The sequence below is a fragment of the Oncorhynchus mykiss genome, chromosome 5 (genome assembly GCF_013265735.2).
Source record: "Oncorhynchus mykiss isolate Arlee chromosome 5, USDA_OmykA_1.1, whole genome shotgun sequence".
Classification (NCBI taxonomy): Eukaryota; Metazoa; Chordata; class Actinopteri; order Salmoniformes; family Salmonidae; genus Oncorhynchus; species Oncorhynchus mykiss.
Genome location: NC_048569.1, coordinates 28990097 through 29004707, shown reverse-complemented (window position 1 = coordinate 29004707; position 14611 = coordinate 28990097). Strand labels below are relative to the sequence as shown.

The following is a 14611-nucleotide window of genomic DNA, read 5'->3' as shown; positions in this document are numbered from 1 at the left end:
TTTTAGATTCATATTAGTATTTCTTATAAACTATGATACGTACATATTATTAATATGGGTGAGTGATATAACACAGACGATAACTTTGTCAGTACACAATCGAGTGGTTCTCGCTGAGTAATTAGGTCCACCCGGGATGATGGACTCTACTGAGATGTTTTTCTCAGTACCACAGGGGCTACCTTCTGCTTGGGACACCGTAACTGCAGCTCTGGTGAGTAGATGGACCTAACTTGCCTACGGTAGCACCTTGTGTTGTTGATATAGCCTGCTTGCCTTTTATGTGAGAATTAAATAAGATCAATTGTACTACTGTGGTTGGCTGCTGGACATGTAACGTTAGATAGCTAACGTTAACAGATTCACATGCCAGGCATTAGCTAACTAGCTAAGACCAATGTTGATCTATCAATGTACATACACACCATAGACCGTATCTGTTTATAAGAACATAAACAATTTCCTCTGTCTGTAGGTGTCTCCAGTGTCCAATGACATCACCATGTCTGATGAGTCTCTCTCTGAGGGGCTTAGCCTGCTGTGCTCTAACAGCCTGGGACAGTTTCTGGAGGGATGGCTAATGGAGACCCTGCAGGTGCGTCTTACTACTGCTATTGCCCCTGAGTTCTGGGCTGGAATGAAGCAACCAGAGAATGAACTGGAGGAGAAGGACAGGGCCAGGATCCTACTCATGGCCTTCCGTACCCTTTTGGACAGACTGCAACCTTTCCTAGGTGGGATCAAACATTGAAGTTACAGTTAAATGCACCCTTAATAATGCTAGAATTTTGACTGAACAGAATCTTGCCATATGCATAAAAATGTGCTCTATGTCCTTTTCCCCAGGAGGGTTGGAGAGGCTGGGTACCTGGCAGGACGAGGGCCGGGGTGGTCTGTGTGGCCCTGGGGCCAGGGGTCTCCGTGAGAGGGCCTTCTCTGTCATCAGGGCCATTCTGCTGTTCTCCCCCTCAGCTGTGCTCCAGGAGAGAATACTGGAGTTCTACAGTAGGACTTTCTCTGTGCACATGACCCAGGAGGGGGAGGCAGGGGAGGCTGAGGAGGGGGGCGGGGGGCCTGAGGGGGGGGTCTGTCAGGGCTGCACTGTCCCCACTCAGCGATGCTGGTGTCAGCAAGCCCTGGAGCAGCTGCAAGAGCTCAGCCAAGTACTGTGAGTGAATGGAGGGGTGCTGTGTCACTGTCTGCTCTGTTTTATAGACCCTAATTGTTGTACTGCTTAACGTCTTACATTCAAATATGACTACAACAAACAACATCACAAATGTCTTAGATCAAGGTTCACTTCCTTAACCATTGTCTACATCTCTACCTTTGTGTGCCTGCTATGTTTAAAATGTATCTTGTGCGGTTGTCTCTTCCTACAAATCTGCTAAAGTGTGATTGTCCCGCCCCCCAGGTCCAGGTTGCAGCTATTGGAGCGGGTCAGCTCAGAGGCAGTGACGTCCATCTTACACAAACTGATAGAGCAGCGGATGGAGCAGCACTGCAGGGGGGAGTACGAGAGCTCTTTCCTCTTCGACTTTCAGGAGGTACAGTAGACCAAAGAGCCTGTCTATGGGAGAACCACCTCACAGAATAAAGTGAAATTACCTATCAACAAGTTAGACTTTTCCAGCTTGCCTTACTCAACAGAATAGGTTGCTGACCAAATAAGATTTGTTTTTCAAACAATTTACTACACCAAGTCCAAATCTCAGAAATGTGATCATTTATCTGTTTTACTTATTATCTTACTTAAAAACATTCTCTCAAATTCCTCTTTCATTCTCTCTTTCTCCAGTGGCTAGAGCTGGTGTTGGGCTGGTTGAGCAGGGTGTTTGCCAGTGATGTGGGTGGAGTCAGTGGACTGGGCACGGTGCCCAACGGCACAGGCAGCGGGGCTGGGGTGGTGGGCCAGCCAGCCAACGCCGTGCTGCAGCGCTGGAGGTGTCACATGCACCAGTTCTTCTGCAGGATCTACGTCAACATGAGGATCGAGGAGCTCTTCAGCATCATCAGAGGTGAGGGGTTAGGGAACAAAGAGAGAAGATAGGGAGGTGGTGAATAATAAGAGAAAGCAGTTAGTGTTGGGCACTTGATGGCATAGGGAAGAGATTTGTTGGGAAGGAGATACAGAGAGGGAGGAGAGTTGTGGTTATTTATTCTCCCTCACATGCTGTTGTTTGTTCTGTCCCTGTCAGATTTCCCTGAGTCAAAGCCTGCCATCGATGACCTCAAGTTCTGCCTGGAGAGAACCAATCAGAGGCAGCAGCTCCTCACGTCCCTTAAGACAGCCTTTGACACCCGTCTGCTTCACCCAGGTCAGTGAACCGATGGCGGATTACAAACAATGACTGGTGTTTACTGTTTATTTTGTCTGTTACACATTTAAACCATTGAAGACTAAGTGTTGTTTGCAAACACAATGTTACAGAAGAAACTAGACTTGTGTATATGAATCCCATCCCAACAACATTCCTCTTCCCCTCTAGGAGTCCATACCTCTGACATCATCACTGTGTACATCTCAGCTATAAAGGCCCTACGGGAGCTGGACCCATCCATGGTCATCCTGCAGGTTGCGTGCCAACCAATCCGCAAGTACCTCAGGTGGGTTCACGTGTATTATTGTAATCTGTATTTACACTGAACAAAAATATAAACGCAGCATGCAATAATTTCAAAGTTCATATAAGGAAATCAGTCAATTGAAAAAAAAATTACCAGGCCCTAATCTATGGATTTTACATGACTGGGAATACAGATATGCATCTCTTGGTCACATATACCTTTAAAAAAAAGTCAGGGGCGTGGATCAGAAAACAAGTCAGTATCTGGTGTGACCACCATGTGTTTCATGCAGCGCGACACATCTTTGCATAGAGTTGATCAGGCTGTTGATTGTGGCCTGTGGAATGTTGTCCCACTCAGCTTCAATGGCTGTGTGAAGTTGCTGGATATTGACTGGAACTGGAACACGATGTCATACACGTTGATCCAGAGCATCCCAAACATGCTCAATGGGTGACATGTCTGGTGAGTATGCAGGCCATGGAAGAACTGGGACATTTACAGCTTCCAGCAATTGTGTACAGATCCTTGTGATATGGGGGTGTGCATTATCATGCTGAAATTGCCATCCGTGCCTGCCCATACCATAACCCCACCACCAACCATGGGGCACTGTGTTCATAACGTTGACATCAGTAAACCGTTGTCCACACGGCGCTATACACGCACGTTTGCCATCTGCCCGGTACAGTTGAGACCGGGATTCATCCATGAAGAGCACACTTCTCCAGCATGGCCATCAAAGGTGAGCATTTTCTCGCTAAAGTCAGTTGCGACGCAGAACTGCAGTCAGGTCAAGACCCTGGTGAGGACGATGACCATGCTGATGAGCTTTCCTGAGACGGTTTCTGATAGTTTATGCAGAAATATTTAACTTGTACAAACCCACAGATTCCTCAGTTGTCCGGTGGCAGGTCTCAGATGATCCTTCAGGTGAAGAAGACGGATGTGGAGGTCCTGGGCTGGTGTGGTTACACGTGATCTGCTGTTGTGAGGCCGGTTGGACATACTGCCAAATTCTCTAAAAGACATTGGAGGCAGCTTATGGCAGAGAAATTAACATTCAGTTCTCTGGCAACAGCTCTGGTGGACATACCTGCAGTCAGCATGCCAATTGCACGCTCCCTCAAAACTTGAGACATCTGTGTTATTTTGTGTTATGACAAAACTGCACATTTTAGAGTGGCCTTTTATTGTCCCCAGCATAAGATGCATCTGTGTAATGATCATGCTGTTTAATCAGCTTCTTGATATGTTACACCTGTCAGGTGGATGGATTATCTTGGCAAAGGAGAAATGCTCAATAACAGGGATGTAAACAAATTTGTGCTCAACATTTGAGAGAAATTAGCTTTTTGTGCGTATGGAAAATTTCGGGGATCTTTTATTTCAGCTCATTAAATATTGGATCAACACTTTACATGTTGCATTGTGAGGCAAATGTTAGAGAATATTGCTCTCTACTGGAACAAACAGGACCCCGAACAACTTCAACCCTCAAGCAATAAGACTGCTAAATAGTTAGCCCGGGTAGCTATTGGGTAACTATTTGACTATCTGCATTGACCCTTTTTGCACTAACTCTTGTGACTCGTCACATGCACTGCTGCTATTGTTTATGATCTATTCTGTTGCCATGTCACTTTATCCCTACCAATATGTACATACACTACATGACCAAAATAATGTGGACACCTGCTTGTTGAACATCTCATTCCAAAATCATGGGCATTAATATGGAGTTGGTCCCCTCTTTGCTGCTACAACATCCTCCACTCTTCTTTCCACTAGATGTTGGAACATTTCCGTGGGGGCTTGCTTCCATTCTACCATGACCATTAGTGAGGTCGGGCACTGATGTTGGGAGATTAGACCTGGCTCTTAGTCGACATTCCAATTAATCCCAAAGGTGTTCGATGGGGTTGAGGTCAGGGCTCTGCAGGCCAGTCAAGTTCTTCCACACCGATCTTGACAAGCCATTTCTGTATGGACCTTGCTTTGTGCATGGGGGCATTGTCATGCTGAAACAGGAAAGGGCCTTCCATAAACTGTTCCCACAAAGTTGGAAGCACTGAATTGTTGAGAATGGCATTGCCTGCTGTAATGTTAAGATTTCCCTTCACTGGATCTAAGGGGTCTAGCCTGAACCATGAAAAACAGCCCCAGACCATTATTCCCCCTCCACCAAACTTTACAGTTGGCACTATGCATTTGGGCAGGTAGCGTTCTCCTGGCATCCGCCAAACCCAGATTTGTCCGCCGGGACTGCCAGATGGTGAAGCGTGATTCGTCACTCCAGAGAATGCGTTTCCAGAGTCCAATGGCAGTGAGCTTTACACCACTCCAGCCGACGCTTAGCATTGCACATGGTGATCTTGGGCTTGTGTGTGGCTGCTCGGCCATGGAAGCCCATTTCATGAAGCTCTGGACAAACAGTTATTGTGCTGACGTTGCTTCCAGAGGCAGTTTGGAACTCGGTAGTGAGTGTTCCAACTGACGATTTTTACACGCTACGCGCTTCAGCACTCAGTGGTCCAGTTCTGTGAGCTTGTGTGGCTTACCAATTTGAGGCTGAGCCGTTGTTGCTCCTAGACATTTTCCACTTCACAATAACTGTCACATTTGTCATAAGCAGTAGACCAAGATGCAGTGTGGTGTGTTTCCATCCTTTATTTTGGAATAGAAAACTTTAAAGAACAAAGCGAACAACCGAAACGTGAAGCTATAATAATGCTCACATGCATAGACAAGATCCCACAAAGCACAATGGGGAAATGGCTACCTAAATACAGTATGATCCCCAATCAGAGACAACGCTAAACAGCTGCCTCTGAATGGGAACCATACCAGGCCAACATAGATATACAATTCCCCTTGATAACCCACCCTTAATCACACCCCGACCTAACCAACATAGAGAATAAACAGCTCTCTATGGTCAGGGCGTGGCAATAACAGCACAGTTGACCAGAGCAGACATTTTACGAACTGACTTGTTGGAAAAGTGGCATCCTATGATGGTTCCACATTGAAAGTCACTGAGCTCTTCTGTAAGGCCATTCTACTGCCAATGTTTGCTATGGAGATTGCATGGCTGTGTGCTCAATTTTATACACCTGTCAGCAACGGGTGTGGCTGAAATGGGGCTCCCGAGTGGGGCACCTGTCTAAGCCACTGCATCTCAGTGCTAGAAGCGTCACTACAGACCCTGGTTCGATCCTGGGCTGTATCACAACCGGCCGTGATCGGGAATCCCATAGGGTGGCACACAATTGTCCCAGCGCTGTCTGGGTTAGGGGAGGGTTTGGCTGGTGTAGGCCGTCTTTATAAAATAAGAATTTGTTTTTAACTGACTTGCCTACTTAAATAAAGTCTTCTTTCCACTAGATGTTGGAACATTTCCGTGGGGACTTGCTTCCATTCTACCATGACCATTAGTGAGGTCGGGCACTGATGTTGGGAGATTAGACCTGGCTCTTAGTCGACATTCCAATTAATCCCAAAGGTGTTCGATGACTATTGGTAAAAAGTACCAATAGTCAAATCCACTAATTTGAAGGGGTGTCCACAAATGTTTGTATATTTGGTGTGTCTACCTCAATTACCTCGTACCACTGCACATCGACTCGGTACTGGTACCCTGTGTATATAGCCAAGTTATCATTACTTATTGTGTATTTATTCCTTGTGTTATTATTTTATTTCTCTACATTCTATATTCTATTTTTTATTGTTGGAAAGGACCCATAAGTTAGCATTTCACAGTTAGTCTACACGTTGTGTGCGAATTATGTGACAGATATTTAATTTGATACTTGACTGATTTGATTCCCATAGCATATTGCTGTTGAGTTGCTGTGATGTTGACGTAACGTTTGTGTGCCGCTGCTAGGACGCGGGAGGATACAGTGCGTCAGATAGTGGCCAGCCTTACTGGAGATGCGGAGGGCTGCAGTGACCTGGCCAATGAGTTGTCCCGTGCCGACCCCGTGACCCTGGAGACCCAGGATAGTGAGGACGAGGGCAGCGACCCAGAGGAATGGACCCCAGACCCTAAGGATGCTGTGACAGGTCGAACCCTCTGTGTACCCACCTTACACACACTGCATTCTCTTACTCTGTGAACTCCAATTCTCCAGTGGAGATGTATTGTATATGATTGTCACTATCTGGTTGTCATCACACTAGACAAACTGTGTCCGTTTCCTGTTTCTGCTGCATTGAACTACAATTGCTCCGAAAGAACACCTCTCCAACACATCTCTTTCACTAAATGCAAAATCATCTTCCTTCTTCTCTCAGACAAGACAGGGTCTAAGCGACGTTCGTCTGACATCATCACTCTTTTGGTCAGCATATATGGCAGTAAAGAGATTTTCATAGACGAGTACAGAACTGTCCTGGCAGACAGGCTGCTCCACCAGTTCAACTACAATACAGCCAGGTACGCAACACTCACGTACAGTAGCTAGTACCTGCACTCCAAAGGCATGTATCCCATTGCCATACTGTACATTACTCACTTCACTCCTTTACTGCACACCATGAAATCCTACTACTCAGCATCCATCTACACACTTGAGACACTTTGGAGACACTATTATTACGCAGATATACTGGTGTCTTGTTGATTATAATGTATTCTCTGTCTGGTCATTTTGGGTGAGTGAAATCGTTCCATATTTGTTATATAAGTCACTTTTCTCATGTGCCTCCAGGGAGATCCGTAATGTGGAGTTACTCAAACTGAGATTCGGAGAGTCCCATATGCACTACTGCGAGGTGATGCTGAAGGTAAAGTACTGTACATACACTACTCTGTGTCTCCTTAAGTCCCCATTCATACCAGCGTGAGCTTTGACATCATGACTCCCTAGCTGTGTCACAACTGATCACCATCAGAGTATGTGAGCGGAGTTGAGCAGGGCGGAAATCGTGCTCATTGCTCATGGAGCCGTGCTTGCGCACCACTCCCGGTGCTCCACGTCCTTTCAAACCGCTCGGCTAAAAATCGCTCCTCGCTCACGGGGGGAAAAAACTGCCGCTCCATTCATTAAAGTCACAATTTAACCAACACTCATCTATTTTTGTGACTACTGGGTCACGGGGTCATTTGGTTTTGAACTATTCAAACCATATGATTTGAATGAAACGTATTTGAATAAACAACAGGAAAAGGCGACTGGAAGAAGCGCTCATAACTTTAAATGGGCTACATGTCATATTAAACATATTAAATAAGTCAGGAGCCAGACAGGGAGTCTAGGAAGCAACAAAAATGTGTTATTTAGGCTATATTATTTCAATTATTTCAAGGCTATAGCCTACAAAGAAATACATGGTGAAGCATTTGCGAGTGCAACACACTAGGCTGGTAGGGAGTCAGGGACATTAAGTGCTCAGCGTTTAAACAACATTTCGTTGTATTAAATCATTGTAGTCTATAAATTGCGCATATAGGCGGTGACTTAAAATTAAATACAAACTAAACGAAAAATGCCTTATTAGGCTCAGTCTACAGTGCCTTTGAATTCATTTTTAGAAACACGAGTTTGGCCATAGTCTGTGACTTCAGACTCATGCGATGGTGCCTGGAGAGAAGGCCAGCAGTGGAGAATATCCTCTCCACACTCGCAGAGCCACTGGGGATGCTAAACACCCTTTGGGCCACTCTTGCCAGGCTGGGCAGGGTGCATAGTTGTTTTAAATTTTTCTGCAGGTAAGCCTAAAGGATTTTAGGTAAAATAACCCTATGAAAATGGATGCAAAATCAATTTTGGCCTATTGTATAGATAAATGAATGAAACTGAACAAAACTTTTAAGAGATCTGATTTCTTTTGTTTATAAATACTTTGCTACAATGACACACTTAGCTAGCTACCAACCTCATTCCTTTCTGTTAGCATGTGCACGTAGTAAAGTACACCATCATGCTTTCAGGATATGTCTTTTCAAATTCCACAATGATTATTTAGTTGTGGAGACTACATCACTGCACTCCCTCTTTTGCTCTTAGTCCTCCTGTTTTATCAGTTTGTTTATGAAAATATTTAGCAAACTGGATGACAGTAGCTAAATCAAGGGAATATAGCAGTACACAAGTGGACTACAAATGCATGCTGGGCCGGGCATGACCTGAGCTTGTGAAGTGAGCGCTACTGGAGCGAAATTGGATCAGGCAAGAAGACCGACGCTCCAGCCTTGGGGAATCTTGCTCCACCTCCAGTCAAATTGGGCACTCTGCGCTCCGCTCACATACTCTGATCACCACTGATCAAAGCAGTATCTTTAAAAATACATGCAGTCCCATCTATCATAGGATAAAAGCTGAGGACACAGGACAGTACAGTATGAGGAAAGGAGGGCATTTAAGCACTTTAGGACAGAGCCTCACTCTCTTCTCCTCTCTTCCCTCTCTCTCTCTCCAGGACGTGGCTGACTCACGAAGGATCAACACCAACATCCGTGAGGAGGAGTCCAGGCTGGCTGAGGAGGAGCAGCCCCCTCTGGCCCTGTCAGCCATGATCCTGTCCTCTGAGTTCTGGCCCACACTGAAGGAGGAGAAGATGGAGCTCCCGCCCCTGGCCTCCCAAGCCATGGAGGCCTACACACACCGCTACGAGAAACTCAAGGTACTTGATGATGGAGCCGTAGCCTGGGTGCCAGTCTGTTTCTTCTTTAGTCAAGTCTTTATAAACAGACTGGCTGCCAGGCCAACAGAGAATGAATAGGGAAATTTAATTTAAAAATTCAATTCCATAATTCAAATGCTCTTGCTCCCCAGGCGATGAGGACCCTGAGCTGGAAGCCTCATTTGGGCTTAGTGACCCTGGATGTGGAGCTGGAGGACAGGACTCTGACTAACCTGACTGTGTCCCCCATCCATGCTGCCATCATCCTGCACTTCCAAGACAAAAGTTATTACTATCACCTTATGTACAACTTATCAATGCATACAAACATTGTACAAGTAACTGAGATTTAGCTTAACCATCGCTCTCTCTGTCTATGTGTCCTGAAGGCTCGTGGACTCTGGAGGAGCTGAGTGGGGTCCTGGGCGTGCCCCAGGAGATGGTGAGGAGGAAGTTGGCTCTGTGGCAGCAGCAGGGGGTCCTAAAGGAGGAGGCTGGGGGGCACTACTCTGTCCTGGAAACAGGCTCGTCCCGGGAGAGACCTGAGAGAGGGGTGATGCTGATTGACAGTGACGAGGAGGGAGACTCCAACACCACCACCCAGTCAGAGCAGAGGGAGGAGAAACTACAGGTGCATTACACACACACGCGCACACACACATTGGAGGCATGGAATTCAAATACAAATCTCCTGTCAAATACAAATCAAGCTAGCCCTAACAGCAGTGTTCTCTCTCCCCTGTGTACGTGGTTGTTGGTGCAGTTGTTCTGGGCCTACATCCAGGCCATGCTGACCAACCTGGAGACCATGACCCTAGAGCGCATCCACTCCATGCTCAGGATGTTTGTTGCCACGGGACCAATTGTCACAGAGATGGACGTGAATGAGCTGCAGGCCTTCCTGCAAAGGAAAGTGCGAGACCATCAGCTCATCATGTCCGCAGGCATCTACAGACTGCCTAAGTCCACCAACTGAGGATGGGGAGAAAAGAGGAGGTTCAACTGAAAAGTGGAAAATCTGATTAGTTTCTGAAATGTACATGATGCCGCATTGCAGTTGGAGACTCCAGTTTCACAGATGAACCTTTTCAGAAATAGGTTTGTAAAGGCAACTGAAAATGCCAAGCATCGTACTGAATTACTATGTCTTACAATACTAATGGCTATAAGGAGCATGAACCTCTCATTCTGTCTTTATTATTGACCATCCAGGTTGCTTGACTTTGTTATGAGTTTTGGAGGACTCAAAAATCATACTATCAATGTGTTTCAGCAACCATTGTGTTCTGATGCTTTTAAAACAAAGTTGCACATTGAATTGACACGTGGTTGGACTTTGTGTATTTTGAAGTTCCCCTTTTGATAACATGACAATTGTCTGAGTTAATAAAAATACATGAATATGTAATATGATTGTATTTGTCATTAAAGATTATTGTAGCGCTTGCCGAAATGAAGCCTTGTGAGGAACTCCTGACCTCTAGTGGATCATTATGGAATCTCAGATTTGTGTAAATCAAATTCAGCGTCTCAGTTTGGAATGTGTACTGCATGCTTGTATTTTTGTTTATTCAACTCCCACGGAGTTGAACACAAGGCTTGCATCTGCTGAAATTGTGTCTTACAGATTATTGTCAAAAACAGTTCATATTTAACTGATCATCTCTTGACCTGGTCATAGAGATCTACACGTGTGCATGTTTTTGTTCTAGCCCAGCAGGAACACCTGATTCAAGGGTAGTTGAATCAGTTATGTTAGTGCTATGGCTGAGCAAAAGCTTGCACACCCGGTGGGTCTCCAAGGACCAGGACTGAAGAACAGGGACAGCAGGCAGGGGGCGCCTCTTCCTAGTCTTTCTCAGACCTGTGATATGACGTGTGCGGGGCTGCACTGAATGTTTCTGTGATTTAAGTTCCAGTCATTTGGATGGATGTTATCACACTCGGAGGGGCGAGTTAAGGAACATCAGTCCAAGAAATGCGCTGAAGTGAACAACGCACAGAATCACTGCTGGATAACCATTAGAGCAACGTTAAAGATGATAAATGACACATGGATTACCTAAACATTTCTTCTATTGCCTGAAGTTGCATTTTTAAATAGAGAGCCATATGGTTAGGTTTCAGGACAGTAAGGCGTCTTACTACTCCAGGTGAACACACGAGGTCCGTTTTCTTGGATTTATTTTATACTTCAAATTAAAGCAATGGGATATAAAACGGATCTCGGATACTGTTTATTTGTGGTATTCACATACTCTCTCATATCCAGGTGTCGAACGAATATGGGAAATAATATCACAGTTGCGGTGATGCTTCCCGACAATTACCACAAGTATCCCTGGGCTTTGCCTCGGGTTTTCCCAGCAATTATTATGGCGAACGAGAATCTACAGAAGAAGCACGGAGTTCTCCAAGGCCACTCAATTCAACTCTTGAATTTCAGCACGGAGGATTCAACCGGTGTCTGCGCAGAAAATAAGGCACAGATTATCGCCGTGGACACCAAACTTTATAATAAACCAGATGCTTTCTTCGGACCAGGTTGCGTGTATTCAGTGGCCTCAGTTGGAAGATTTGCATCTCATTGGAAACTCCCATTGATAACTGCGGGAGGAACAGCATATGGGTTTGTTAACGGGGATGAGTACAAAACGATTGTGCGCACCGGACCCTCGACCACAAAATTGGGAGACTTTGCTAGTATTATTCACGCGCAGTTTAATTGGACCACTCGTGCCATTCTGATTTTTCACGATGTGAAAAAAGATGACCGACCTCACTACTTCCTCTCTGAAGGAATTTACATAATTTTGAAAGCGGAAAATGTCACAGTTGATGCCTTGCCATATCAAGACTCGCCAAGCTATTATAAAGAAATCATTACTTTCATGAAAGACCACGGAAGAAGTAAGTCTATAAATTGGCTATTTCCACATGTGCAATGTGAAATGTAGATGTTCCATTATAAGATGTGGAACATTTGCTTGATAGTAGGTTAATATGATATTTGGGCGTACGTTTTTAATTTACGAGTAGCCAGTATTGGTCATATACACTGAGCGTACAAAACATTAGGAACACCCCCTTTTGCCCTCAATTCGTCGGGTCATGGACTCTACAAGGTGTCGAAAGCGTTCCACAGGGATTCTGGCCCATGTTGACTCCAATGCTTCCCACAGCTGTGTCAAGTTGGCTGGATGTCCTTTTGGGTGGTTGATACACACGGGAAACTGTTGAGCGTGAAAAACCCAGAAGCGATGCAGTTCTTGACACACTCAAACCGGTGCGCCTGGCACCTACTACCATACCCCGTTCAAAGGCACTTCAATATTTTGTCTTGCCCATTTACTCTGTGATGGCACACTTACACAATCCATATCTCAATTTTCTCAAGGCTAAAAATGATTGTCTCGTCCCCTTCATCTACACTGATTGAAGTGGATTTAACAAGTGAAATCTATAAGAGATCATTGCTTTCACCTGGATTCACTTGGTCAGTCTATGTCAGGAAAGAGCAGGTATTCCTAATGTTTTGTACACTCAGTGTTAGTCAAAGCACATTCTTACATAGGCCTACAGTGGAGTTAAACATGTTCTTGGAATACCTATTTAATATAATAAAAACATATTTAGTAAGCCTGCCTATTTTATTTTTTTATTTAGATTTTATTTATTCAGGAGAGACCAGGGTCTCATTCACAATGGTGCCCTGAGAACAAACCACTCACAACATAAATCAATAAAACTGTTAACAATAAACTAGAAGATACAGCAGATAGACACACCACATCTCAACAACACAAATAAGCCACCACAATCAACAAAACACTTGTAAACCTAAGTGAATTCACTCCTCATCAGAATTCTAAACTGCCCTATTGGCACCAGGGATTCAAGATGTAATGAGGTATTAAAACTAAAAGCTGATTTACCTTGGTTGGTAGAGACACGAGGGACCTCAAGAGTTAACCAACCCTGTGAGCGGGTTTGGTGGCCCTTATTTTTGTACTGTAACAGATAAGTGAGATGTGTTGAAAGCTTGTGAAGAAGAGCTTTGTAAACAAAAAGGGAGAAGTGAAGAGATGAAGACAGTATAGAATGCACTTCTAAACCCAGTATGTGACTTACCAGACCACCATTTATTGCTGTGAACCACCTGCGTAATCACTGAAAGTGTGTTTATGTGTGAGAGAGAGATTATGTGCCTGCACGCATAGATTTTATTTATTTATTTTCTTATTCAATAGGTCTTTCATACATGTTATTTACAGCATCTATCCCAATTAAGTAGACAGGCATTTACAGCTGAAACGTAAAAAATTATTGTAAATATTCAGTTTTACTAATGCTAAGGCATTATTATTGTTCATTAATGCCGTGTTGACTCACACCACCTTGTTTTCCAGCTCATTCTATTTACAGTTCACCATTATGTACTTGATGTAGCCTATTGCTTATTTCAAAACAATTAAAAATACATTCTTATCATTACACAAATAGTGTGGATTGTTTACCTAGTGTAAAATCGCAGTGACACACAGCTGTTGTAACATTGTTTCCATGGCAATCCCCACTGTAGAATATGTTATTACATGTTCATTACAACAGGAATGTTGTCATTACATTTGATTAACTCCAAAACTATTTTAGAAATGGTTAATTAATCCTCACTACTTGTAATGGGCTGAGAAAGCATATAAACAGAGACTCTGCCAAGTCGTCACACACACATCACTCTACATTATAACATTTACAATAATTATTTTTAGTGACGTAGAGAGATGTTGTCTGTAGAGACCCATTACACCTCTGTCCTAATACACCATGTACTCAGATTTATTGTTAGATGTGGCAAAGGACCCATTGTGTTGACACATCTAAGGTTGAAAATGGGTCATTTGTATGCTACTAGTTACTTGTGAGTGTTTGCTCTCTGTTAGTCATCAGGAACAGGCAGCTCACAGTTGCATTATGCAGCTAGACTTTCTTGTTGTTTACCCTTATCAATACAATTAAGTGACATCAATGCTTTTTTTGTGTCTCAGTTGAATAAATATTTCACAAATTCAAGACTTAAGTATTTTAGGAATTTGTTGCTTTCAAATTTGTTGCTTTCAAATGTGTTGCTTTCAAATTTGTTGGTAACTCAGAATCCATCAAAATTGGATGCTGCATATCAATAATACAATGGAATGATGTTAACGATCAATTCTACTGACATAGTTGCATCAGCTAAACAATCACCTTGGACCATAGCATTATACTGCAATATCAAAATGTCTATACCGATAGAGGGGAATTGGGGCGTTGAAAGTCCAACAGCGAAACACAAATACTGGCAAGTGATATTGATGTGTGCTTTGGCCCAGAACTGTTCTGTTTGTAGGAACCGTCTGATGCTGTGTGT

At 44.1% G+C, this 14611-nt stretch overlaps 2 protein-coding genes across 3 annotated transcripts in view; both read left to right on the top strand.

Moving 5' to 3' along the window:
- The first annotated feature begins 71 nt into the window (after window positions 1-71).
- On the top strand, window positions 72-10609 carry anapc2 (anaphase promoting complex subunit 2). Its single transcript, XM_021602363.2, has 14 exons — window positions 72-214; window positions 476-734; window positions 847-1168; window positions 1415-1547; window positions 1799-2018; window positions 2199-2318; window positions 2490-2607; window positions 6461-6639; window positions 6871-7012; window positions 7287-7362; window positions 8998-9201; window positions 9354-9486; window positions 9591-9832; window positions 9965-10609. Exons 1-14 carry the CDS (start codon window positions 137-139, stop codon window positions 10175-10177), a joined length of 2439 nt encoding a protein of 812 aa, XP_021458038.1. The 5' UTR covers window positions 72-136; the 3' UTR covers window positions 10178-10609.
- Window positions 10610-11091: 482 nt separating this feature from the next.
- The window catches only part of LOC110523562 (atrial natriuretic peptide receptor 2), a 58048-nt gene continuing 54528 nt past the window's right edge, over window positions 11092-14611 (top strand). For both annotated transcript variants that reach the window (XM_021602361.2, XM_021602362.2), the window contains exon 1: window positions 11092-12111. In XM_021602361.2, coding sequence (XP_021458036.2) covers window positions 11409-12111 — 703 coding nt within the window. In that variant the 5' untranslated portion in view covers window positions 11092-11408. The remainder of the gene's footprint in view (window positions 12112-14611) is intronic.